At 51.4% G+C, this 26,615-nt stretch overlaps 2 protein-coding genes and 2 long non-coding RNA genes across 8 annotated transcripts in view; 1 reads left to right on the top strand and 3 right to left on the bottom strand.

Annotated features, from left to right (window-relative positions):
- LOC141370917 (uncharacterized) overlaps nt 1-7,407 on the bottom strand; it is a 12,238-nt gene extending 4,831 nt beyond the window's left edge. The window contains exons 1-2 of the long non-coding RNA XR_012375412.1: nt 7,229-7,407; nt 3,404-3,479 (exon numbers count right to left, since the gene is read on the bottom strand). This is a non-coding gene — a long non-coding RNA (uncharacterized lncRNA). The remainder of the gene's footprint in view (nt 1-3,403; nt 3,480-7,228) is intronic.
- The window catches only part of ARSG (arylsulfatase G), a 102,235-nt gene extending 81,984 nt beyond the window's left edge, over nt 1-20,251 (top strand). For 3 of the 4 annotated variants that reach the window (XM_025889996.2, XM_025889997.2, XM_025889998.2), the window contains 4 exons: nt 5,109-5,217; nt 11,670-11,790; nt 16,265-16,355; nt 19,286-20,251. In XM_025889996.2, coding sequence (XP_025745781.1) covers nt 5,109-5,217; nt 11,670-11,790; nt 16,265-16,355; nt 19,286-19,620 — 656 coding nt within the window. In that variant the 3' untranslated portion in view covers nt 19,621-20,251. Of the gene's footprint in view, nt 1-5,108; nt 5,218-11,669; nt 11,791-14,803; nt 15,272-16,264; nt 16,356-19,285 lie in introns of those variants that run through there. The other variant, XR_003211776.2, reaches the window with a different exon arrangement.
- Nucleotides 11,784-14,829, bottom strand: LOC141370918 (uncharacterized). The gene is made up of 3 exons (XR_012375413.1): nt 13,996-14,829; nt 13,403-13,843; nt 11,784-12,287 (listed from the first exon to the last, which is right to left on the bottom strand). It is a non-coding gene; the product is annotated as an uncharacterized lncRNA (long non-coding RNA).
- Nucleotides 20,252-26,615, bottom strand: part of WIPI1 (WD repeat domain, phosphoinositide interacting 1) — a 32,203-nt gene continuing 25,839 nt past the window's right edge. Inside the window, exons 8-12 of one of the 2 annotated variants that reach the window (XM_073883213.1) lie at nt 25,947-26,032; nt 25,052-25,159; nt 24,284-24,402; nt 23,671-23,771; nt 20,252-20,771 (exon numbers count right to left, since the gene is read on the bottom strand). In XM_073883213.1, coding sequence (XP_073739314.1) covers nt 20,724-20,771; nt 23,671-23,771; nt 24,284-24,402; nt 25,052-25,159; nt 25,947-26,032 — 462 coding nt within the window. In that variant the 3' untranslated portion in view covers nt 20,252-20,723. Of the gene's footprint in view, nt 20,772-23,670; nt 23,772-24,283; nt 24,403-25,051; nt 25,160-25,946; nt 26,112-26,615 lie in introns of both variants that reach the window. The other variant, XM_025890003.2, reaches the window with a different exon arrangement.

The following is a 26,615-nucleotide window of genomic DNA, read 5'->3' as shown; positions in this document are numbered from 1 at the left end:
TGGCTCTTGGCCCTGGCGGAGGGGAGGGGGGGTGGGCAGGGCCAGCTGGTGGGGACCCAGTGGAAGTCAAATTGTGTCTCCTTCTGGGACATTGGCCACCCGGCTTGGAATGTCCCCATCACTGTGCTCAAGGCCACCCCAGGCCAGCCAGAGTCCTCGCTCCAAACAGAGGCTGGTCTGCCCTATGTTTCTAGAAAACTAGTGTGCTATGGGTATCCTTGGCAAGGACACGTATTTATATTTAGAAACGAAGCCTGCTTCTTTAGAAGGTTATAGAATGCACGCTGCTCAGGACAGGCCTGTCCTTCTACCCAAGTCACAAATACAAATGCCAGGCAGGTAATATAAACGAAAGCATGTTTGTTTTCCTAAGTCGTGGGCAGTGTTAGGGATTCAGTAAACTGGAGAGAGGGCCCTGTCTATTAAAAATTAGTCCAGAAAACACCGTTTGTGCCAATCCCAACTGTCAGAGGGCCGGATTTAGTGTGTGCAACTTCTGCTGTTTTTCTCTCTCTAGGTAGTTTTGTTTGTTTGCTTGTTTTTGGTTTTTTGGATGGCATTTGTTGGGCACTGCCGGCAGGCACTATGCCAAAGGAGCTGGCTCAGAACTTTATCTACATTATCTTTTTTTTAAGATTTTATTTATTTGAGAGAGAGAGCGCATGTGAGAGAGAGAGAGAGCAAGAGAGCGCACATGCACACATGAGGGGGGGAGGGGCAGAGGGAAAAGCAGGCTCCCTGCTGAGCAGGGAGCTCCACAGAGGACTTCGATCCTGGGGCCCTGGGATCATGACCTGAGCCGAAGGCAGCCGCTTAACCGACTGAGCCACCCAGGCACCCTATATGCATTATCTTCTGTAACTCACCACCCCATGAGATAGGTGCAGTCATTTTTCCCCTTCACAGCTGAGGAGATGGAGTCTGAGGGAGGTTAAGAATTCTGCCCAAGGCCACACGTTGAGAAGGGAAGGGCACCCAGACTTGCCTGACTCCAAAGGCACCCTCATCTTCCTACTTCCCCCGCTAATATTTCTCAGACTCCGGTCCTCAGACCACTGGCATCAGAATCACCTGGAATCAGAGCCCCAGCCTAGACTTACTAAGTTAGAATCTCTGGGGGCCCTTCCAGTGCTTCTTCTGTACTGAGAACTTTGCGAACCTCCTTATTGGCCAGGCTGCCTTTGTGACTCTGTGAAGCATGGCAGGGTGTCCTTCCTGGGAAAGACCTCTACTCCCCAGCGCACGGGGCGGCGGGGGGGTGAGGTGGGGGGTGAGTCTTCCTCGGCCTTCCCTGTCCTCAGTGCATCATGGAATGCCACTTCACTTCCGCAGCCAGGGAAGAAGAAGAAAGCAAATTCATGAATCATGGTTCTGTTTATGTTTTGGTTGCTGAGGCTAAATATTTATTGCTTTAAGTAAGAGGTTCTGCCTTAATTAGAGTCATAACTAACCACAAGTGCACTAGAATGTGTTCTCACGCCCATAAGACATGCATTTCTCCATAGAAATCCAAATGTCACGAACACTTGTAATGTGCCGGTGCCACTGATCAAAGTACTAAGGTTTATCTGAAGTGACGAAGAGCTTTTGAAATCAAAAAGTGCGCAGAAGTTTAATTTGAAATCAAAAAGTGCATAGAAGTTCAATTTATGGACTTAGCTATTATGCTCACTTCCTGTAGCTAATAGGCTTACATTTATGATCCTACAGCATAAAGGTATAAAGGTGTGGGCAATATAAAACTTATGCTTAGGGGCGCCTGGCTGGCTCAGTCAGTTAAGCGGTTAAGTGTCGGCCTTCGGCTCAGGTCATGATCCCAGGGTCCTGGGATGGAGCCCCACATCAGGCTCCCTACTCTGTGGGGAGTCTGCTTCTCCTTCTCCCTCTGCCCCTCCCCCTGCTCGTGCTCTCTCTATCTCAAATAAATAAATAAAGTCTTTTTAAAAAAACCCAAAAACTTATGCTTAAAAGGAGATAAGCCACATCTAATTTTGAAACGCACTGTGTCCACTTCCTGATTTTGCCCCTTACCCTCCTTGCCCTTGTCCTAGATGGGCTCTCTCTACATTAAGTCACCAGGAGAGCTTTAGAAGATATTTAATGTCCAGGTACCATCCCAGGCAAATTAAGTCATAATTTCTGGGAAAGGAAACTTGGCCTGGGTATTTTTTAGAAGCCCCCCTAGGGATCCGAATATGCATTCAGGGACGGGTGGGAGCCACTGTCCTAGAATAATGGGTGAGGGTCTGGCTCTGTCGTTAGACCTGGATTCAAATCCTGGCACTGGCATTTGCTAGCTGTGTGACCTTTGGCAAATGACTTAACCTCTCTGAGCTTCGGTTTCTACATCTAAAAAATGGGGATAATAGTGCCTAGCTTGCAAGGTTGTCATTAGGATTAAATGAGACAATGCAGGGAAGCACTTAGCATTATGCTTAGAGGTACTTTAACTTGGTACTTAGGGAGGGCTCAATAAATGGGAGATATTATTGTTACTGTAATTACCATGTTTTACTCAGAATGAGTTTCCACTAGTGGGAGCAGGTATCACTGCAGAGTACTGGGGGACCAGGGGCAGCTGTCCTGGGACTCAGCCTTAGCTAGGGCAGATAAACTGAAACAAACACTGTTAGATGTTTCTGATAATCAGATGCCACAACTCTGGGGACCCACCGAGGATGCTAGTGGAATCTTTTTAAATTTTGTCCACCTAGCAGTGCCACTGAGATACTGGGATTCAGAGCAAGACAATTCCACGCTGAGGGGGATTTAAGAAAAAAATTGTTTCAATTGAAGTGTAATTCACATACCGTGTTCTGTTAGTCTCAGGTGTACAATGTCATGATTCAACAAGGTGGATCTTTTTTATAATTGCTTACTCACACTCTGGACTCCTTTAAGATAAAATTCCGCTATAGGAGGAGATCTGTGGGTCTGGCTGGAATATGTAATTGTGTCTTCCTGTTAAAGCCAGAAGCCACAGTGCAGACATCACTGGCTGGCCAGTCCTGATGACCCAGAGGGGATCGCTCCTCAAGTGGCCATACCCAGCCATCCGCTTTCTCCTAACTCCAGAATCTCTCCGTGTGGACGGTCCACTCCGTGGACACACGCACTTTTTATAGCTGACTGGATTCCTCCTAATCCCTCCAGCTTTCAACCCGCTGCTGAAATAAGGCAAATGTATCAAGCAATTTTTTTTCTCTGAAAACCGAATTAGGAAAACCAGTTGCCTGAAAAAGAGCAACACAAAAGGTCATGGCGCACAGCAGAACCCCTAGTGGTGAAGGCCAATTAGCAAAAGTATTAAGGAGGTGCTAGTTGTTCTTCTGGAAACATGCTGGAGGCAGAGACCCAGCCCTGGTGCCCCCGCCCCCCCCCCCCCCCCCATGCCTTCACTCACTCCTGTCTCCTGCATGACTGTCCTTGGAACTCTGGGCTCGCTTCTTCCAACTGGAGGCTTCACTTGTCCTTCGCATCTGGCCTCAGAAATGAAGAGAGTCTGTTTGAATTTTGTGCAGCGTGGATATGCAAAAAACAGGCTCCCTATTTTCACCCATCTTTCCGCCCCCCCCCCACCAGCTTCCATACAGATGCCCGTCCCTGGGCGTGGGGGTGGTAGAATTATCTGCAGGGCTCTAGCACATGCAATCGGGGATGCTTCCTCTCTGCTCTTTGGCCTTGAGCTGCAGCATGAGTTATGCATTCCAAAGCCACGTGGGAGTGCGGTTCAGGCTTGCTGCAGCTCTGGATTCCCTGTTCCATGTGCGTGAAAAATTGAGAGTGGGCTCTGTACGTCTTTATGGGAAGGGCGGCTCTCCACAAAGAGCCGAGCACTTCCCATTCAGCCTGCCCAACTCCACTTGGTTTCGAGAGTCCCACACCCCTGAGCATAAACAGTCTATAGACGTGAGTTGTTTTATGTTTTGTTTCTTACTTCAACACTTGGGGGACTCCAAAGCTGGTTATGAGAAAATCCTAAGAATGCCGAGCATTTCCGGTGGGGTGTGCTGGGCCAGGGACATCAAAGGTTCTGTTTGCAGCTGTGTGAGTACAGAGCGACAGACGCCTGGGTCTTGTAGCCCCCATCCCGCCCATAATCACTGCTTTCCTATTCGCGCCAGCCAAACATGGGGAAGTTGCATGACCACGATATGTGTGAGCCACATACAGTGTTTGCCTTGGAAGGGCTTTCTACACGCTAACTTTGTGGAATCCTTGGCTCATCTAGGATGAGGGTGGGGTGTGTGTGGGAGTGGTAGGGATGGTCATGGTTAATTCAATGCTACATGATTTCAGGATGTTTCCATAAAACATGACCTCATCTCTTCCAGCCCGCTGGTCATCATTATATTGGTGGTCACTTTTGACTTCGTGGTTACGAAAATAATTCCTTTAATTACCAAAGCGGAAATTCATAGATTGCACATAGATTGTTCTTACCCGACCCAGCCGCCCCCCCCCGCCCCCCGCCAAGAGGCAAGAGGTCCGAGCTATTACTAATGCTGTCTCCACGACACAAGAACGACTCATTAACTCAAAAGAAAAACAAAACGAAGTGAAGCAAAAACCAAAATACAACAATAAAGTCTGTGCCAGATCAGTTGTTGGGCGTTGAGCAGATTAAATAGCTGGGGGAGTTGCAGCCTTTCTCTCTTTTCAAATAATTGTCTTTTTTTTTTTTTTTTTTTTTTTAATCCTAAACAGTCACATTATGATCAGTAGGAAGAAAAAAAAAAAGTCCTTTTTATTCAACCTGTTTGTTAAATATGTACTATGTCCTGGGTGTATGAGACTGATGGAGTCTCATGGTGTAGAGCTATACCATCAGCGAGTCAATGAACAAACCAGACAATTCAAAGTATTAGAATTGTCATGAAAAAAATAAAGTGACATGGTTCAATAGAGAGTGACAGAAGCAACTGTTTACCTATGTTGAATCCAGGAAAATAAGAATAAGAACAAGGAATGAGAGATGTGAGCTAGAGCGGTAAAAAGAGCTGGTTATAAAAGAAGTCCTTCCTTTGTGGGAGTGATCTGAGACTCTCAGGATGCCTTTAGGAAAGGACCGTGGTCCCGGAGAACCGACTGTATGTGTCCCGTCACAGGGGGAAGTCCGGCCAAGCAGACCACGTGGGAAGCAGGGCACCGGGTCCCCGCTCTGGCTTACTGGCCCGGCAGAGTTCCTGTCAATGTCACCAGCACCGCCTTGTTAAGGTATGAAACCCAGACTCTCTTGAAATGTTGGGATGCAGAGCAAGAAAATCATGGACCAACGCCTCAGTGGTAGATACCTCAAGAAGAGCGGCCTCCTCGGCCACCTGCCTTGGCCAGGTGCTACCAGGTACCCCCAGAGCTCTGAGTGCCACAGCTCCCATCTCCCGGTAGGCAATCCCCGGTGCTAGTTAAAGCCGCAGGCCGTCGTCTGGGGATCATGTTGGAGTGAAGAGGGGACTGGGTGGGTTTCGTGGTCTTGATGCCGAGCCAGGGTGGTGTCTGCTGACACTGCGGGGGCAGAGAGGTTCGCATCCGCATCTCCCCTTTGGGTCTGGGCTCAGCTGAAGGGAGGGAATAGACCACTGAAACCATTCCATCCTCGGGGGTAGGGCAGGTGGCTGCAGGGCGCCCGTGTGAAGCCAGCGTGTCACCAGCCATCATGGGGCCCAAGAAAGGAATCTAGGTGTCCACCTGCCCTGGAGGGGGAGGGAGAAGGAGGTGGCCCCACCAGGCTGGCAAGGAAAGAATGGACTGTAGGTGAGGCCATTCCTACCTCTGGCAGGGAAGCTTCTCCAGTGGGGTGAGTTCACGGGCTGCTCCCTTAAGTAGAAGGATGACTGTAAATAAGATCGTCTCCCTCCCTCGCCCTTATCTCCTTATGAAGGCAGATCCCGGAGCCTGAGTCTCCTTGGCACGGCCCGCGGCTGTGCTGTGCCATTCTGAGAGGAGCTGCTTGCAGCCCTCCGAAACCGAGACTTACGACGGGAACTTGCCACTCCTTCGGATGGGGACCTCCTCTCCGTGGTTCTGCTCTGTGTTCACTGACAAGGGGGCCTGGGTGCTGCTCATGTGCTCAGAGCTTTTTGTCTGGTTAGAGACGGAATTGCTAGGCTCTTCCAATAGCTGAATGGGTTGTGGCCTAAGGAACACAGCCTCACAGAGGAAAACAAGCTTCCTGGGCTCCTTCCAGCATCCCCGGACCTGGTGGGGAGCAGTGAGAAAGACTGAAGCCCAGGGGAAAGCAAGGGTAAACAGCTCTGATGGCCGGGGTGGGGGGGCGGCGGGGGGGTAGGCGCCATCCCTGGCAGCCTGGGGGCCCCCAAGACTCCAGGTCAGCCCTGTACAATACAGTCAGGAGGGGGCAGCGTGCTGTCGGCGGGGGGGGGGGGGGCTGCCAGCAGGTGTGACAGCAACAGCGTGGGCTGGAGTCTGATGTCAGGCCGGCTGGGAAGAGGGCCAGACGGGCTGCTTTTTATGGGGCTGACTTGGTGCAGTCGGGCCAAGTGTTCACAGGCTGGGCCGCACATGCACGAATTACTGGGCAATCTCTCAAGTTCCATCACCGAAAACCAAGCACGTGCTTCTCATCTGAGAAGGGTTTTTGTACCTACAGTCAACCACAGCGCCACAAAAACAGTGCACCATCGCGTTAACGATTCAGGGCCTCAGAGGGGACAAATGACTTAGGGAATAGTTTGGTGACTGAAAAAAGCAAGTCTTGGCACAAGATAACATTTGTTTGGGGGCCCCTGGCGTTTTACCAGAACAAGACTGATAACACCCCATCAGCTCGCCATAGGATATTTTCTTGGGTGTTAAAGTTGACCTAGTTGTAGCAGGGAAGTTTGTCTCCGTAGGATTCACCCCCTTGCTGTTTCCCTCCATAAGTCCATCCATGTAGAGCTAACTTGGGTGGAGTGTCCTTCCTGCCAGAGACACAGGGCCATCAGGTGTCTCTTCCATGACTCCTTCAGGGTTCGTTCTAAGGAGAAGAGCCTTATGATCCATTTTCAAGAAACTGATGACAATACTTCCTGTCCTTGGGCGCCCAACCAGGTGCTAGCACCCAGAGTGCTTAGCACTTGATTCCTCGGGGGGGGGGTGGATATAGATCTTCCAGAACAGAGATAACTCCCCTGAGCCATTCAGAGCTAAGGCCAGAGTTCCTTACACCTCAGTTCTGGTGGCCCTGAGCCATGATGAGAAGAGACAGGTTGATCTAAATACTCACATGAATACAGAAGAGTGAAGCGTGCGTTGGGGGTGGGGGACGAGGGACGAGGGGTGCAGACTAATTCAGTTGGTTTCCTTTCAGAGACACTGTGACTGTTCCATTGCACACCCATGTGACGAAACGAGGTCAAAGAAAGGTCTCACACGTGTCCTGAACTCCAAAGCCCAGGGACACAATAACAGAGTGAGGGGAATTCCTTTATTCAACAAATATTTATGGTTGTGTCCAGCTGTGGGTCAAGCATTGCTCTAGGGACCGGGGATGGAGTAGTGAGCAAACCAGACAGAAAGTTCCTGACGGTTAGGAGCTAACTCACCCTCAGGAGGGCAGGGCTTTGGCAGCGTCCATCAAAGGGCCCGGTGGTTTGAACCTCAGGCTCTAAGGCAGGACAGCTCAACCCTGGCAATGTTGATCATTCTCTGCTGTGGGGGACTCCCCTGTGCACTGTAGAATGTCGAGTCATGTCCCTGGCCTCTACCCACTAGATGCCAGTGGCCCCTCCACCACCAGTCGTGACAACCAAAGGGCCTCCAGGCAGCACCAGGTACGGCTGGGAAGGACAGACTTGTGCTGGTTGAGAACCAGTTTTAATGCGATTTCTGGTGAAAAGAGGTGAAGTTTGTGCTCTGCATCTCTGAGTTGGGAGCCTGCCATCTCTGTTCAGAACAGAGCCTCAGAGATTCCCTAGGCCAAGTACAAGGTGACCAGATCTCATTTGGAAAAACAGCTAAAGGTTCTGTTTAGTGGGGAGAGCAGATAGTCCCCTGGGGTGCCTGGTGGCTCTCTTGGGATACCCGAAGTGCTGTCAGTTGTGTGGGAGGGTGATTCGCCTGCTTCTGTCCTGTCCTGAGGCCCTGTCCCGGAAGTCGAAGCTACAAGAAGACCATGCTTGCGTCAGCGTCCTGTGGTTTAGGTGTCACCACGAGGGCAAGGTCTAGCCACACACCTCCTTTCAAAGTCCCCCACTCTTTCCCGTGGGCAGTGGGCGGTGGAGCGGGAGATGGGGAAAGGTCTCACACCCACCCCGCTCCTAGCTGTGCTCTGCTGGGTAGCGGATGTGCATGCTCTGTGGTGGGGGCTCCTGACACTCTGGGACCCCCGTGTTGCCTGGAAACAGTGTTGTGGGGTCTGCCTGCCTCTAAGAGGGACCTGAGACAGGGCCCTGGGGGAAGCTGCAGCCCCTCCACCATTCGCCAAGTGACTCAGGCCAGGAAGGGGTGTGTTCCTACTTTTCCCAGGGCTCGCAAGATGGAATTACAACAGGAAGAAACTTGCAACTAAATGTTTCAAGGAGCTGCCCCCACGTCCTAGGGACGGTTCCCACTCTCCTGTGACCTGGAGGAAGTTCTGCGGTCCTCTCCCTCTGCGTTCAGGCCCACACACCCCCAGTCCTTACCTTGGCATCCCCCTTGCCCTTCGTGCTTCCCGTCTTCAGATCACACCCCCTTACCCCAGTTATAATGTCCCCAGCTTCTAGGAAACTCTTCCCTTCCCAGCTCTTCCCTCTGCCCTGGGATGCTCTCCCCCCAGCACAGCCCAGCATGGCCCAGCCCCAGTTCCCATCCACACTTGTCCTTTGCTGCTGCTGGGCTGCCTGGGCGAGCTCCTGGCAGCCCTTGTACTCGGCTGGCCGGACCCCGCGGCATTGTCCCCATCGCCAGCTCTCCGCGCCCAGGTTCCTGTGGCAACACCTCGGAGAGGAACACAAGCACGCGTACTCCCTCTGGACAACTTTCAGTGCTCGGGCTGGCTGAGGCCATATTAAGAAAGAAAGAAGCTATTTTCATACGGGCAGCAGAACCTGCAAAGGTGGCCCCCTGCCCACTCTGATGGCAGCATTTTGTGTCATTGTGCAGAGAAAGCGCAGGCCCAGGGAAGTGGGTTTTCCTCCCTCCAGAAGGCAGGGCCGACTTGTCCCTTAGTCCGGGGCAGGGGTAGGGGGCAGGGCCAGGCCCATGAGATTTTTAGGGACGCAGGAGATTTTTAATTTCTTCTAAAATCAGAGGGAGAAAAAAGAACTTTTAGGTTGAAGAAAATGGTTTAATATATACTGTTTCCCTATGCATCTTTCTGTCAACACGGTTGTGAACTCGAATTTTTAATATTTTGTATGGAAGACAGGGCCCACAAAGAGCCCACAAAAGTCAGAATGTGGCCCTGCACAAAGCCTCCATCCTGAGTAGCATCAGCCACAGAGACTTGAAAATGTAGGTTCTGGGTTTTTTTAATGTCTCTTTAAAGACTCTCAGGACCAGTTTCTTGGGTGGGTTTTGAGGTTGGGAGCAGCTGGGCTTCCTTTGGTGTAGGACCGACATTTTCTCTATGCTCACGCCTCAGCTGGAGGCCCAGCCCTGGGATGGCACTGGGACCGTGAGTGCCCAGGAATCTGTCCCTCTTCCAGGGCTAACTTCGGGGGCTTGGCTTCCCCCAGCACAGAAGGAAAGACTGGGGGACAGCCTGGGCTTGGCAATCAGTGCTGGATTGGCAAGTCATCAGAGATGTTGAAGATTTTCTCGTGGGCCAAGGTTTTCTTTATGCTCTGGGTGGGCAAGGTACCTCTGAGGACCTTGACCAATTCTGAGATGCTAGGGTCCCAAGAACATTAGACTTCATGCTTTCTTCCATTAGAGGTTGTGAAGCCTCCTGTTACCGGGGAGAAAACGTAAGATGGAAAGAGAAAGTATGCCATAGGTTCCAGTCGAATACAGATCCCGTTTTTCTTGCTCATTGATGTGACCCATCTGTGACACTGGTCTCCCTTCGGGGTGCAATTTAGAGAAAGCTCGAACCAACAGCCCCCGGCCACCATGGCCTTCTCAGACTGCACTGCAGTGCTCTGTGCTGCCCAGTTTGTCCCAGGATCCTTGGACTCTGGACAGGTTTCTGGACTGTGCTGGACTCTGTTAGTGCTTACTCAGCACTCCTTGACTTGGCCCATGTGGGATGCCACCTCCTGGAACACGTATCTCTAGAGATAAGCCACCAGCTGTGTGAACCGTGAAAGCTGAAGGCAAACCAGAAACACTGTGCCATCGTCCAGGGAGAGATTCTGCCCTGGGGTTGTAGGCAGAGCCACACTGTGGGCAGAAGCTCAGTCCCTTCCCACACAGCCCCTCTTGCTGGGCAGAGAACCCCTCCCGGAACCTCAGGGTGGTGACAGTGGGAGATGTGTCCTCTGAGGCCTCCCTAAAAGTGTGCCTGAAACTCGGTGCTGTGCCCAGCCTCAGGCAAACCAGGGCCCCTCTCCGGGGGAGTACCCCTCGCCTTGGTCCTGCCTTCCTGACTGCATCACAGCCCACTGACTCAGTTGGCCTGGCCCTTGGATCTAAACAGCTTTGTTGAAAGGACAGTCTATTGGTTTATGCTGGAGAGCTTTTTTTCTGACAAAGCACAGCAGGCTGGCAGGAGATGTGCCCTAGAATAAAGTAAAATTGTACCACATGACTTAAAAAAAAATCGCATGAACAAAATCCACCAAAATGGTAACGGTGGCTAGCTTTGGGTAATGCACTATTCGTGCATTGTTCCGTCTTTTATGTTTCTGGATGTTCTATTTTTTTTTTTCTCCTGCCGTAAACATTTACTGTTTTGTAATGGGGAAAAAGTGAGATAAAGGGGTGGAATGTTTCATGTACCATGGCATTTTAAACAAGGCTGAATATTTGTGACACAGAGACCCAGGGAAGGAATAATGAAGTGAACGTTCTCTAGCAGGTACCTGTCACACTCTGTCCCCTCTCAGCTAGTGGCTGTGGCTTAACTGGTGACAGGTAGAACCCCTTCATTCTTAGATAGGTCCATAGGGAGGCTCTTGTGAATAATTTATTTTGATTTTTAAAAAGATTTTATTTAGTTGAGAGAGAGAGAGAGAGAGCGCACAAGAGGGAGGAGGGGCAGAGGCAGAGGGAGAAGCTGACTCCCCGCAGAGCAGGGAGCCCGACGAGGGGCTTGATCCCAGGACCCTAGGGTCATGACCTGAGCCGAAGGCAGATGCGTAACCAACTGAGCCACCCAGGGGCCCTTCTTGTGAATAACTCTAACACAAACACCCAGTGAGTCCGTTCAGAGGTCTTCTACACGCCATCTCTGTGTGTCGCATCCACACCGTACCCCGTGAGGTGGGCACTATTATCATCACGTCCGTTTTAGAGAACAGAATACTGAGGCATTGAGAAGCCAGAGAGATGCAACCCTGGGATTTGAGGCCAGGTAACTCTCAGCCACAGGGTCTGAGTGCACAACCACCGTGCCATTCTGCCTCTTCCAGGAGCAGAAATCCAGGTGGAACCTGCAGAAAGGAGAGGCAAACGGAGGGGGGCAGGCCATGAAGGAGGATGTGGGTGCTCAGTCTGGGCTGGTTTGGGTGGGCCTTGACCACGGCGTGGCCAGGGAGAGTCTGGGAGTAGTTGGGGCCAACGCTGTCTTGTTCTTCCCGCAGCGTGCTGGACATCTTCCCCACTGTGGTAGCGCTGGCTGGGGCCAGCCTGCCCCGGGACCGGCACTTTGACGGTTTGGATGCGTCTGAGGTGCTCTTTGGCTGGTCGCAGACTGGGCACAGGGTAAGTAGAGGAGGTGTGTGCTCTGCTCAGGCTCTTCAGGAGATTGGCCTGCTGCCTCTCATCCGGGGCCACCTTTGTGCAAAGAGAACCATCCTTGGACGAGGCATGGAGGTGGCTGCTCCAGGCCTGGTTTGAGAAAGTCTGATGGACGACCTCTTTGAGACAAACCTCTCTTTCCACTCCTCTCCCCCTCTTCCCCTACGAGCAATCCAGTTTGCCAATCCAGACTTACATTTAAAAATTTGGCTTAGAGCGGGTATACAGGCGTGCTGATTCCCTATAACACAGGATTTTTTTTCATAATTATTGAGTTTTCTGACATATCGTAGGCACCTGGCACGTTTTTGTTGGATGAGATGGCTGAGTAGTGTGAGTGACTTGTGTATCATGGGGATCCCCAACTAGAATGGAACTTCCCAGAAGGCAAGGATCTCACCAAGAATTCTCAGTGCACATCACAGTGCCTGGCACCCAGCCAGCATGCAGTCAACGTGGATCTGATGAACAAATGAATGAACAGACACATAAACGAAACAGCTCTTGGATGGCAGTGCCAACGAGGGCTTTATGCCCCTGACCTTCCCCACCTGCCCCCCCCCCCAGCTCCCAGAGGGCCTGGCCTGTGACTTTGCAGCCCCTGCACCACAGGGTCCCCTCCTTGTGTGTACTGAGGCGCTCAGGGGCAGTGACAGCCAGGAAGTGTTGGGCCCGATGGCCTTTCCATGTCATTTCCGTGTGTTTTCCTTTCACCCAAAGGAAGAGGAAGTGGGTGGAGGGAACCCCAAACCCCTTTGCAGGGCCTGGCGAGCACATGGCTTCTCAGTTTGGGACCCACACATCAAAGGGTCTATTTATGTCTTTACCGAGGGTCACATGGAAGTGACTCAAATGCTGCTCAGATGTACGGTGGCCGTCACTGAAGCTACCCCCACCCCTCAGCTGGCCAGCGGCAGGCCAGCACTGTGGCCCCGAGAGGGCCTCCCGTGCTTCTGTGAGCGTTCATGCAGTTTCTGGGGCTTGTCAGACATGCCTGAAAAGCCCTCTGAAGAAGCATGGCTTCTCCTGCAATATGGAACCTTCTAGAGCTGCAGACCCTTCCAGGCTGAGCTCTACGGCTGAGCGGCAGTAAAGCAGCAGGAAGATGGTTTCCGCCTTTGGGCTGGAGGTTTGCAGTATGTGACCCTGGGGGGTTATGGAAGACGTCAGTGGAGAGGTGCTCCTGAGTGTTTATTACCACAGCTACTAATAGAATAATTGGGGTCACCAGGAAGTGCTTCAAGGACTCCAGGCTCCTTGACGTGGTTGGTCTGCCTGTGGAAGCCAGCTCCTTCACGCTTACTTCCGTTCTCAGCCTTGAGAGCACTCACTCTCTCTCTAGTTGCTGCTTTGTGCAGAGTCACCGAGGCCCAGGCTCAGGGCCTCACAGTTACTGGTCTAGTGGCGGACGGGGGTGGGCCCGGGAACCCGGCAGGAAGACGAGACACTAGCCACAGCACTGTTGGGGGTTTTCGTGGGGACCCATGATGTGTGGGGACGCAGCTCGAGTGGGGCTGGTCGGCTCCCTGACCACACCCCGGGGCCCAGGAGGAAACAGCCACCACGCACTGCTTACCGGAAGCCGCTGATGGTATCTTCTAAAGCAAAAGCGCTCGGGTGCTGGCACCTTCGGGCCCCACCCAGCCTCCTAGAGCGCTAGATTCCCACAGTGTTTGTGAAGACGCTTGAGATAAGTTTATTTGGAGTTTGAGGGCAACACAGGTAATTGTTGGCCCTGAGTCTGGTCTTTTCCGGTCACCTGCTGAAAGACTAGAGTAGATCATCTTGAATTTGCTGAAGAGAGGCCAGGAGGTGGAGTAAGTGATCGATCTTACAGCTATACATCCATATGCGTATGTGTATACACACCTTCCTGGCTCCCCATGGAATTTTTAAGAAATACACTTTAATTGTGTTCACGCTTAGATGGGTCCTGGGCTTACAAGGGTTCTAACATGGCGTGGTTTAGAAAACCACTCCAGTTTCAAGAAGCTCGAAGTAACTCCTAGATGATCATCTGAAAAACAGTATGCAAATACGGCTCAGCAATGGGGTTCTTCCCTGTTTTGCAAATGAAGTAACCGCAAGTTGAAGAGCTCAAGCCACCTAGAGCCACAGGCCCACTGGCCTGATGTGGAGGGTTTACTTAAAGGCAAATTACGGGCTTACCGAGTTTTCCTACAGAACAATCTTCTCACTGTCTCCTTTGAGGTCGCTAGGGACGTCAGGTGGTGTTTAAAACCCGTAGCATCCCCCACCAGCCTGCCGCGGTCTTGCTCCTGGGTCTGCATCTGGGCACTGAGGGTAACCACGAGCAGGGGGAAGGGAGGCTACCTCAGGTACCCCACTTTGTGTTTGCCTGAGTCCCGAATGGAAGCTGGACGTTGTCACGTCCCCACGGGTCAAGTCCTCCCGCAGCTCCAGGTCGCCACCAAGGCCACAGATTGTCAACAAAGGGAAGGCTTCTTTAATGGCTCTGCATCTGCCGGTCCAAACCAGTCTGGGACAGCTGTGGGTCCTGAAAGACGTGGCACCTCCCTGGAGGCCATACATCCAGGAGATGGGAGCTGGCTTGCAGGCTCTGGAAGTCCCATCACTTCTCTTAGGGAGGCCCCTAGCGGTGAAAGCCACCATGCGGAGTGGCTGGCCACATTTGGAGACAGAGCTTTGCAGCCCCACCAGCACGTGCACACGTGTGTGTGTGTGTGTGTGTGTGTGTGTGTGTGTGTGTGTGTGTATGTGTGACATAACGCCAGCCTCCCGGGCCCAAGGAGATGCTCTCCTGCTTAAAACAACAAAACAAAAATGAAACAAAGCAAACAGGTAGGAAAGGCAATGAAGAAGGTGCACTGTGGTTGCAGAAGATAAAGTCATCTTTGAAATTCGGACAGGGTGTCCCCCCCCCCTCCCCGGGAGAGGACCCATCTTCCGCGGTGATTCATGTGTAAATTTGCCAACCTTCTTCCTCTGTTGATAGAAACAAGACCGCCCTGGCCAGTCTGCACGAAAGAAAACAAAACCCATCCCAGTTTCGGCCGGAGCCAACCTGAAATTTTGCTTCCTTTTCCTCTTGGATTTTGCAAGTTGCCTCTGGTAACGCTGCATAAATATCCTGGACATGGCAGCCCACCCTGATGGAGTGTCTGTGACTGAGGCTCAAATCATGTCCATGATTTGAACCAGCGGAGCGCGACTCCCACTTCCTGGATGTCTGAGTGCGTCTTAGGTCGGTGGACAAGACGATTTTCCAAGTCCCCCACTTCCTGCCTTCTCCAGAAGGAAACTGAACGGCCTCCTGCAGTGACGGGCTTGGCTTCCTGCAGGCCTGGCAGAAGAGTGGGTTTTGAGTTACGACTTCTTTTCCTGTTTGGAAGGAGCCTGCTGTCATCACGCTGGCTGGGGGCCTTGCGGGGACTGTCACGAGAGCAGAGCACGGAAGCTGCAGGTGTGGGAGGAGCCCCGCCCTCGGCATCCTCCCGGAGCCGGGAAACTTGGGGGGACAGCTATTTACTGCTCCAACAGATGTTTCTCATTTTTTTTTTAAGCCCCATGGAAACTTTGAATCACATAAGCGCCTTTCCAGTGATATATATCGGTCATGATTCATACCAGGGCGGTCTCCCGCTTGCAGCCCAAACCCACCAACTGACCAAGGACACCGGTCATTTATTTTCTACCAGATCCCGCCCTTGGCAAAGCCCGAATTTTATGTTTCCGCTCTGTAGGGTGATTCTTTCATCGATGGCCTGGTGAGGGAGGATTTCCTCAGTCCGAGTGGGGTGGGATTGAGTCAAAGGTGAGGACATCCATGTTAGGCTGTTTCCAGTTCTGGAGAAATCATGCGGAGCTGTCCCCTCGAGGATGCCTTCTTATGCCACCCTTGCTCCAGGGAGAGCGAGAAAATCAACTGGATGCTGAAGAAGCTGTTTTTCCAAGGAGATCTGAGGAACACCTGTGTCAGAATCCCTGGGAAGATCTGTAAGACAGGCAGGTCCCCAGGCCCTGTCTTGAACCTGAGGGCTGGGGCCCCAGCAGGTGTGTGACCTGGCGCAGTCACATCCCCCCGCCCCCTGCACTTAGGACAGCCCTGCAGCTGGTTTCAAGAGCAGGTGCTGTGCCATCTTGAAATTCTTCAATGTTGAACAAGCTTTCTCTCACTTTGATTTTGCCCTGGACCCTGTGCATTCTGTAGCTGGTACCAGGCCTAGGAATCTGACCACAGCGGCAGCCCACTCTGATTAATTAACTGGCCAAATAACTACTTCATGGAGGCCCCCCGGGGGGTTGGCCGGTGTGGCCCAGAGGCCCGTGTTGGTCACTGTTTCGGGCCAGGGTGGGGTGGGGCTGGTGGGCCAGACACTATGACAGAGAAAGGAATGCTTTCCAGGGAGTATCCAGCATGGCTGTCTGGTTAGGAAGCTCTGTTCCTCTTTCTCAGGTGCTGTTTCACCCCAACAGCGGGGCGGCTGGAGAGTATGGAGCCCTTCAGACGGTCCGCCTGGGGCGCTATAAGGCCTTCTACATCAGCGGTGAGTCTGGTGTCCCCTGCCCGGATCCTCCCTGAGGCCTCCAGGAGTGAGTGTGGGCCGCCCTCCTTCAGGGAGCTCTCAGCACCCAAGGGCCCCCCAGCACAGGCTGTCTGCCCCCACAAATAGGAAAACAAGGGCTTTCTACCGTTGGCTGACATTTCTAGCAAGCTCGGAACTAGTCAGCACACTTAACACAGTTCCTTTCCACCCGAAGAATGTTTCATTCCATTGTTATGCTTTAAATGCCAGTTTGGCTGAACATGAAATGGGAGCTCAGAGATATTTTAAAGTGTAATTTACTGGACAATAGACTGTTTCAGAAAATAGACTTGAGAGGTTGAGTTAGCAAACCGACAGAAGTCTCTCTGCATCTTGGTTCACTCGCTGACCATCTTAAATGTATATTGTAGAAATGTGATACTGGGTCAGGATGGTTCTCAGAATCTTCCAGTGGCTTCTTGCTGCCCACTGAGTTCAGGGTCCTTCCAGCCTGGGTCCCCACACTTTTCCAGGGTCAGTTCTCCAAGAGCAACGACCTTCTTCCTTGGCCTCATATCAAAACCTCTCTCAGCTGCAAAGGCCTCACATCAAATTCTAGTACCCCGGTCATAAAACTCTCTCTCATCTTCCCGGCTGGGTATGATTTGGAAAAACTGATAATGATCACATTCTGCCATATATGCCAGTCATTTGGGTACATGTTTGTTTGGGTTTTTTGGAGGGGTTTGGAGGGGGTCCATGTTTTATTTCCCCTACTAGTTTTGAGCTTTGTAAAGATACTTTGTTTTTGTTGTCTTCAAGTGCTGAGCACAGCATCTCATACCTCGTAGGGACCCTAACATTTTTCTTTTAGTGAATGAAAAACAAAACAAAAATAAAACAAAATCCGGGACCTGGTGCAGATTCCAATTTGATTCAGTTGTTTCGTGTTAGAGCGTTCCAAAGAATTATATAATAAAGAAATGATTTTCCCTGAGTATAAATACGTGATCCTGAAGAAAATGTGGCATAAAAACAAAACAAGTTCTTTGAGTTCATAACTTGAGGGATCTTAAAAATGCCACAAGAATCATTGATCCTCCAAAACCTAAAATACAAACCAGTCAGATATTTGTTATGCTTTCAGATGGGAAAGTTTCTAGATTACAGTCCTTACATTACATTATCTCAGAGGTATGGCTTCTCCAGGCTGAGTTAATTTCAGAAGTCACAGCCCTGCCAGAAAGCCCTTGGCACCACAGGATCGGAATCCTGAATGTTACTATGAAGTAATTGAACCGTTTAAACGATCTCAATCGGACAGGAATTATGATACCCAGGGGAGGGGAGGTCTCTTCTTCTGAGGAGTCACCAAAGTCCCAGGAGCGTGAGCATGAGGATGGGGAGGACGGACCTCTCAACAGCTGGGTTTGTGTTGGGGAGGAAGGGTGGGACATGTTCTGATCTCTCCTTTCCCCTTCTCTTTGAAAATCCGCATTCTTATTACTTAAAACTATTTTGGATAAATGACATGTCTTGACATCTACTACCTTAGATTAGAGAATCATGTGGAGGGAGTTTATCCACGGATTTTGAGGCTTTTCCTCTCTGGCTCCCTCCTCCTTCCTGAGATTTCTACTCATCCATTTTCTCCCATTCTGGCAGCCCTGAGCTCTGTCCCCGGACACCTCAAGCCAAAGAGATGACACCTTTCTCCCTGGGATCTAGCTGCTCCCTGCTGCACAGGCTGAGGGGTGTCTCTAGGCGGGGTGGGAAACTCTTAAGACGCAGACCCAACCCCCTGTGACCTCTGTCTTTCAATGATCAACTTCTTTTCGGTTTCTGCCTGCCTTGGTCATTTGCTGGTGCCTTCAATTTTTTTTTTCCCTAAATATATTGCCTAGAATTTAGAAGTGTTATCCATAGGAGGGCTGGTTCCATGCAGGCTCTTCCATGATCCTCTAAGTGGAAGTCTTACATTTTCATAAGAGGCGTCTGTCCCAGCCCTTGTTTGACTGATTGCAAACCTCATTCACTGCCCTTTACTGCCAGTGAAGAGGAGCCAAACTGGACTCCAAATTCTAGGCAAAGACAGGGACTCTTAACGTTCTGCTGAACGACCTGAATGTCACCCGTAGGAGGAAGACCACTAAGGACGGCTGCCTAAAGGCTGTGTGATTTGCCCATTGTTCTCTCCCTGGAGGAGGAGCTCCTGGAAAAGTTTCTCTCATACCTCAGGGCCCGAAAGACCTTGGCTTCCCCTGAGTAACTGATAAGATTCTACCCTATTGTTTGGCTGCTAGGAAGCTCAGAGGCAAAGTAGGCTTCAGGAACTGCTGTCTTTCCGATGGCTGTCCTTTGCCTGGATTCCTTTTGTTTATTTAATTGTATTATATTAACTTCTGCCAGATACCTTAACTACTTTTTGTAAGGAAAAGGCAAAAAAAAAAAAAAAAAAAAAAAAGTCACCTGAATCATCAACAGCTAAGGATGTGGCCCATGACTCCATTTTTGTTACTCCTCTCCTGAGGCTGCCTTCCTAGCCAGATTCGAATTCATACACAAATCTCAACTGCAACCCAAAGTGAAATTACTCACATTGCCTTCCTGCCCAGTCCACCAAATTGAGGATTTTGGTGTTCAAGAAATCAATGTTCGGAAAAAAAAAAAAATCTTCCTCGCAAAGGGTAGAGATGAGAGATCCCTGATTGGCCGTCGTAATGGCTCTGAAGGCAAGTCCGGGAGAAGTTCGAAGTCATTCTGGCCAGTGGGAGCATCACTGGAATGAGCACCTAAAATCTCAAGGTGGTTTCTTTGACAGGCAGAACAATCATTTGAATGTTCAGGTCCTGGGATGGTTGGATTATTGTATAATCAATCACAGTTCTCCTCTTTCCAGTATAAGGCCAAAGCTGGGTCTGATGGGGTATTTGTTGTCACCTTCCCTCTAGGCGGAGCCAGAGCCTGTGATGGGGACGTGGGGCCTGAGCAGCATCATGAGCCTCCCCTGATTTTTAACCTAGAAGATGATGTTGCGGAAGCTGTGCCTCTAGACAGACGTAGTGCCGAATACCAGGGCGTAGTGCCCAAGGTCAGAGAGGTTCTTGCAGATGTTCTCCGAGACATTGCTGGTGACAACACCTCCAGAGCGGATTATACTCGTGATCCTTCCGTGACCCCCTGCTGCAATCCCCACCACGTCGCCTGCCGTTGCCAGAGGACCAATTTTTCTCCCCGGCAGAAGATGTCAGGGAGGGAGGGCAAGTTCCAGCTCCAGATGCTGTAGAAACCAAGTCTCAGAATTTTGGCCCGAAGCCCCTGCATTGCGGCCCCCGCAGTCCCTCCCGCATGTGGAGCTCAAGCAGAGAGCACCCGGGCTTTGGAGTTAGCCCCGGTTCAGGACCCTGGCTTTTGAACATGGGCGATTATTTAACCTAGCTTGTGAGCTGATTTTGAGGACAAAAGGTGATTTACGAAAATGCCTGCCACATGACCTGCCACAGCACCGGCACTAAATGCATTTTAGTTTCCTTTTTCTGTACCCAGTTTGGCTGGTCGCTTTAGGATAGGTTCATCCCAGCTGGGATCTAGGGCACTGCTTCTCCATCTTTAATATGCATACCTGTCAGCTGAGAGCTCGTGGAAGGGCAGGCTCTGACTCAGTAGGTCTTGGGTGGGGCCTGAGATGCTCCATTTCTGGGTGACTGCTGGGGGGGTGCCCTGAGTAGCACGGATGCAGACTTAGGACAGAGTTAGATGTTTCCGGGTCTCAGCACAGAAGAGCCCATAGATAAATCCAGGGCCCTGCACGCCTCCCTCCACCCCTGTTAAAGATCAAACGACTGTATTCTAAAGATTTTAGGCATCCTTCCTGCTTCCTAAAACCAGTAAGAAATAAAAATTTAAAACCTCAAAAATGCATTGCCATGATTTTATTATTAGCATCCTAAATGGGACTCAAAGGTAATAAATGATTTATTGCAATCACTGCAAAAATACTTTGCCTGGCTGAAAACAGTCTCTATGTATGTAATATACAAGAAATACAATTCAAAGAGATTTCCTATAAGTACATTTTTACATGGCATACATTTCAAAAGGATGCCCTTTAACATATAAAGTTCCGGTTATAGACCAATATGGTTAGTTAGCATTGACACTATGGTTGTAACATATTTCGAATAGCAGGATGTGTATATAGCGCCTCCTGTACCCACTGGCAACCAGGGCAGAGGAGAGCTTGGAGAGCCGTGAACCATGTCCCGTGGCTTAAGCGGTGGCACCTGCCCCCCTTTGTGCACACACAATTGTACTCCATTCTTCCACCTTCCTTGTTTTCTCCAAAACCACCTGATAGGGGGTGTCCTGATTTCTGAGGTGCGCTTCTCATCATGACTGCTTCGTTTTGCCCTTCTGACTTCCACGGCACAAGATTATCTACCAAAATCAAAACAGAATGGCCTTACTCTTTCCAGGAAGAGGCGGTTAGGCAGGCTGCATTATCAACAGATCTGTGCCCATGTGGGGTCAGCGGGGGGAGGCTGGGCACTGCAGAGTTTTTCCGTATGTCCACAGACTGACCCTCACTCAATGGCCACAGAAAATCCACCCATCTTACTTAGGTGCAAACGAGTATGGCACAGTTTCAAAAAAATACTCTGTATAAAATATGTGTGTATGTGTATTTATATGCATATGCATTTTTTTTAAAGGCTCATCTTACTTGTAAACACGGACTGCTAAATCACTATTAAAAAGTCAGTAAATACCCTTGGTCCCAATTCCCTTTCTCTTGCTCACAAAAATAAGACTAGTGTCAGAGGATACGCAGACTTGTAAAGGTTGGCGTGTTCTTGCGATAAAAACTGCTTCCCGGATATGGCACCTTTCTAAGGTACCAGAAATGATCAATTCTCTTCTCTCATTGTTTATGGAGCAAAGTAAATCTCGAGGAGATAAGAGTGATCATATCCAGGGAAGTGTGAGTATACTAAAAAAAAAAAAAAAAAGACCCACTCGAAAAGCCTGTGTTCTGAAGGCAAAGGCCCGGGGAGCCCCTCATGAGATTAGCCGGGCAAGCCCATGATCTGAACCGAAAGAGAAGTGATTTAAACCAAGCTGAGACTCCAAGACCCTTTCACAATCCCAGAAGTTTTGAAGGGATGTGGGTAGAGGCGTGAATTCTGGCCCGGTACCCGTAATAGGCATACTGATACAGAACAGGACAAGGAGAGGAGCTGGACAGCACCTCCTCTCCCGTTGGACATTGTTGCCAACGAGGGCGTGAGATGGTCCATGTCGAGAAGACATCCCCGTGGCCCTCACGCCTCTGACCCCCGTGTAGTGAGACGGAGAAGGCTATCTGCCACGACATCGGGAGCGTGCGGAAGCTCGGTCCTGTTCTCCCGTCTGCCTGGAGGCTGGAGGGCAGGGCTGGGGTCTGAGGGCCTCCATGACCCCAACCACCGGCTCTAGGGTCTAACACGGATCTCATTCAGTGATCAATGCTCTCACTGGCAGGAAGCCTTCCTTGTGTCTAAATAAAAATCCCGGATGCAAGTTAAACCAACTTTCACACGTTTGGTCCTTAAGAGAGAGACAGGACAAGTGGCTCATACCCAGCTTCCTGGCAGTGTTTAGGTGAACAGGCCTCTCGACAAGTTCTACCACTAGATTTTAAGCATCTCCATTTTTTTTTTTTTGACTCCAAACAAATGATCTACACAGTGTACCTATTATTTTATACAGGTTTTCTTTGGCAGGGGACCACCTCCTGAAAGCCGGTATCTGAAGTACTCTAATTGCGTAAGTACAAGAGGCTGTAGGGTTTACTTTGATGACAGTTAAGGATCTAATTAATAACCTAATAGTCTTTTGTAGCAGTCACAGACTTTCACCAAAATTACTGAAACGGAACCTAGTGGGTGACGGCTCTAAACCCGGACAGAGTGGGACACATTTATCCCCACTGCATCTGCTCTGCTCTGGTTCCTAGAAGATACAACCTCAGGTAAATGACCGCCAACTTTTGGGGGGCACAGAAGAACTCCCCTTATGGCTAGTCGGGGCATGAGAACCCAAAGGCGAAACAACTGGTTTATCAGGAGGCAGCAAGCCAACAGCTATTTTTATATTTATAATGAGTATTTTAAAGAACCACTGTTCTCCACCCCTAAAATATAAACTGGACTTGTTGGCACTGGGGTTGGCAATCTGTTAAAAGCCAGAATTGTAAATCTCAAGCTGCAATCCACAGAGCCTTTATGGGAAATCCCAAACCCAGCCTTCTCGTCATGCACGGAGGGCCCCAAAACAGCCTTTTTTTTTTTTTTTTTTTTTAAAGCTGACTGGGCTTACCAGATTGTCCCAGGACTTATACAAGAAAGAAACTAGGCCTGCACCCCATCCTTTTGCAAATGGAATTTCAACTGACGTGAAATAACGTTCAGGAGAAAACACCACAGACCAGGACCTAATGGGCCCTGAGGCAGCGCCCAGTCTGGCTCCAGGAGGGTGACTCGGTCAGCTCTCTAAGTCTGGGCCCAAACACGGCTTCCAAGTCCAAACGATTTTCGGTTTATCCGTGCCACTCTCTAACCTCAGCTCATGAGAGCCGTCTGCGTGTTGCTTGAAATGGAAGCTTGAAGAGTCAGAAGCTAAGGAGGCCCTGGCAGCCCCCCAGGGCGAGAATCCGCTCTTCGGCCGGGGATGCTGGAAGAAGCCAAGCCTTGCACCTGGCCAACCTGGAGGGCGCTCGGCTGCCAGAACCGCTGAAGCAGGATGCAGGGAAAGGCAGGCGAGCGCTCCACTGAGCCTCCCACCCTCCACAACGGCCGCAGGGAGCCTGGGGTCAGCCCAGGGAGCCGTGAGAGCTGGAGGAGGGTGGGGGTCTAGCTCGCTTGCTGAGCACAGCGGACCCAGCCCTGTTAGATCACCGTCTTTAGCAACAAGGCGGCAGTATTCTGCAAGGACATCCTTAAAGGAGCCTCAGGAAAACAGGAGTTTATGCAGGCACGAATTCCTCCTGTGAGCAGCACAGAGACTGCCAAGGAAGCCAAGTTAAGGATTCCAGGCCTCCGAATGTAGTGAGGCCGCTGAGGCTCCCTGGATTAGTATTCGGTTATTCGAATGCTGCTGGCTTTAGCCTGACACCTGCCGGCTAGTCTGTGGGGCCTGCAGCATAGGGCACCCGCTATGGCTTTCTGGCTGTTAGAGGGGAGGTTAGCTGTTAACAGCGCCAGAGAACAGGGAAAGTGACTTCGCCTCCTGCCCGAGGTGAACGTTTCCTTCTAAGCACACAGACTGAGCCACTCTTTTAGGGATTCCTAATGCTCACAGGGGGGAATTCATTCTCATCATCAAGACACACTGGTCCCGTCGCAAACTCATGTTCAGGAATAACCTCTCCTCGGAGGGCTCCGCCGTCCTCAGAATAACCTGGAAACCAAGAATGAGACATGAGAGAAGCCCCCACGATCTACTGTTCTTACGCCATGACCCCGGGGCGGGACCTCCAGGGAAGCCACGGGAAGCTGCCTTTGCTTGGAAGCTAAGCAGGGTCGGGCCTGGTTAGTACTTGGATGGGAGGCCTTTGCCTTTGTGAACGGAGAGACTGCTTCAGATGAGTCAAAATCCCCACCAGGTGTGGCCTCTGAGCCCCCGGAGGGGGCTGTCCTGACTCACCCTCTACCGCAGGCACCTCCAACTCTCCACCTGTTGGCAGTTCTCAGAGAGACCAACGGTTGACCCTACTTGTGGGGCAGGCGACAACTTTGGGCTCTGCCTGCCAGGTTTAGGGACCTGACTTTAAAAGGCTGCTCTTGTGGCCGCCCCTGGGAGGAGGTCAGTGGCTCAGGGAGAGCGTTCCGTCCACAGGTGACAGAGAAGACAGCGCTGTGAGAAGCGCGCCCCCGTGGCGCCCCCCGGCCAGGCCCCCCAGAGCCACTCACCTGGCACCGTGGAGGCGGATGAGGTGCTCGGTCTGGCTACAGTTGCTGCGTACGACTGAGGTAATGAAGGTCTGAGGTCATTTTCTTTATTTTCTTCTGTTGTTCCTGAGCTGAGCAAGCTAATTGCGAGGGGAGGGGAGGAGAAAGAGAGATCATCACATACCCAGGGTACGGCCAGAAGGAAAAGCACTAGGAAGCTCGGGCTTGCCCACTCGAGCTTATAGAGCCAGCCGGACACTGCTGGGTCACGTGCCCTGCCAGTGACCTCGAACGGCCAGGGGTCAATCACGCAACTTCACAATGACCCCTTTCTCTTATATTTACTGAGCGAAGATCGGCCCTCGGCTCTTGCTGATGCACCTGGCAAGGACGCTAAGCCACGCTCGCAAGGGGGGTGCTCCGAGGCCGAGGGGGCAGGGGCAGCTGGTGCTGTCCTGTCACAGCAGGTAGAGGTCGCCTTGCTCTCGGTCACAGACAGCAAGAGAACTTCTCGATTCAGTTTGGGCACCATTTTTGAGCACCCATTATGTATGAGGAGAAAAGGCCGCAGGGAGACATTCCCTTTCTTCGAGTGCTTTTCCAGAAGCGTCCGGGTGGTGAGGGCGCCTGACATTGAGCCCAGCACAAAGCGGGCGCCCTCTCGAGGTTTGCCCCTGAGAAGGCCAGGGAGGAAGACAAGCGAGCGCCCTGAAGCTCATCGTTCCTGGCCCCGTGACAACACGCCACAACCAGCTCTTCAAAGGCTTTTGTGAAAACCAGTCTCTTCACCTGTGGGTCTTGATTAAGACACATTCTCCTCCGTCCTGAGGGTCCAAATTGTAGATGTAAAGGTGCCCATCGGATGATGCGACCAGCAGCCTCGGCAGTTTCTGGATCCTAAGAGCCAAGGGAAAGAAACATGCGCCGTGATGACAACAGAGCCGGGTAACGGAGCAGCTTCAAGTGCGAAGCCTCCCCTGCCGCTTCCCCTGCCATCAGAGACCCGTACCCAGCCCGTGGGCCCCTGGTTCTGGGTGTCTGGCTGTTTCTCGGCATTCTGACCCTGGTGATCTACCTCGAGGATTATTTCTTGTCTTTGAAAATACTTGTGGGAATGAGACAAAAGGAGGTGCATGCATGCTATTCCTCTGTGAAAAGCCACTGCCAGCAAAAGCCTCCGCTGACCTGAGCGGGACACAGCCCCTGGCTTACGTGGGTTCCCGCCTTTAATGGTGACAGAAAGGACAAAGGACAAAACTGGCTCACCGCGTAGCTGGCTAGTTTGATCAAATTAAAAAAAAAATGTTTAGCTTCTTTAACAAACTCCTTTAAACCACTTAAAGTATCTGCCAAGCCCAGAGGTGTCTGAAGCCGGACCGTGGAACTAGAGCCTTGTTACAGAGTTATCTAAGAATGGGAACTGCTTTCAAGACAGTGTCGTTATCACCAGAAAGTTGGGGTTCCCATGCCAACTCCCTGCCGTGCCCCCCGCCCCGCCCCTAGAACGCGCATGCCGACCGGGGAGGAAAAGCAGCCGACTTTACACGGCAGCCTTCGAGTCTGCTCACCCTTCCTCCTGGCCATCTGTCCTTTGGCTCCCTGCACGTGTTTGGGGATTTCGTGCTCGGGGCAAACAGACAGGAAAAGGTTTTTGCCGGTGGGGGGTGGGCGGGGCTGTACATACGTGGAGAGGGCGCAGATGTTCCTCTGCCCAGAGAAATTCAAACGTCCGGTGGCGAAGGCCCTGTCCTGGTTCATCATGTCTGACACCTGGGTGGGGAGGTAGTTGGAAGCAGCCATGAACATTTTTCCCATGTAGCCAGTCCAGGTCGAAGGCTCTTCTGGTCGGCTGGGGGAGCAAGGCACAGGTGGAGGTGAGACAGCCCCGCAGGCCTGGGCGTCGAGCCAACTCTCTGCAGGCCCAAGCTCAGAGCTGCGCTCACTGCAACAGGAAGGAACTGGGCCTCAGCGTCACATTCCGCCCACTGCAACAGCTCGGGACGTACTGTGCTGGCAGAGCCAGAAGGGCATCGAGGGCTCGTTTGTCCTTCGGAAGGGCCATTGCACAGCTGCTAAGAGGTTCCCCATGCTACCGCTTCCCTACATTAAAGAAGTTGCATGCGATGATTAGTCTGATTTCCAGATTTCTAAGAAGGGGGCCAAGGGAGATGGGATGGCTATCTGGACTCTGAGAACGAAGCTCAAGCCTGTCCCGGGCGCATGGAAGAACAGAGTGATCTCAGGGTCAAGGCCTCCCTAGCCAGACTGAGTGGGAAGCAAACCTCCGGGCAAGGTGCTTTGGGCGGTGTTTGATTACAGCCCTGAAGCCACCCGGGGCCCCAGTGATTCCCAG

The sequence above is a fragment of the Callorhinus ursinus genome, unplaced genomic scaffold (genome assembly GCF_003265705.2).
Source record: "Callorhinus ursinus isolate GAN/ISIS: 27379988/994484 unplaced genomic scaffold, GSC_fseal_2.0 scaffold50, whole genome shotgun sequence".
NCBI lineage: Eukaryota > Metazoa > Chordata > Mammalia > Carnivora > Otariidae > Callorhinus > Callorhinus ursinus.
This window is presented reverse-complemented; position numbering and strand designations above follow the sequence as displayed.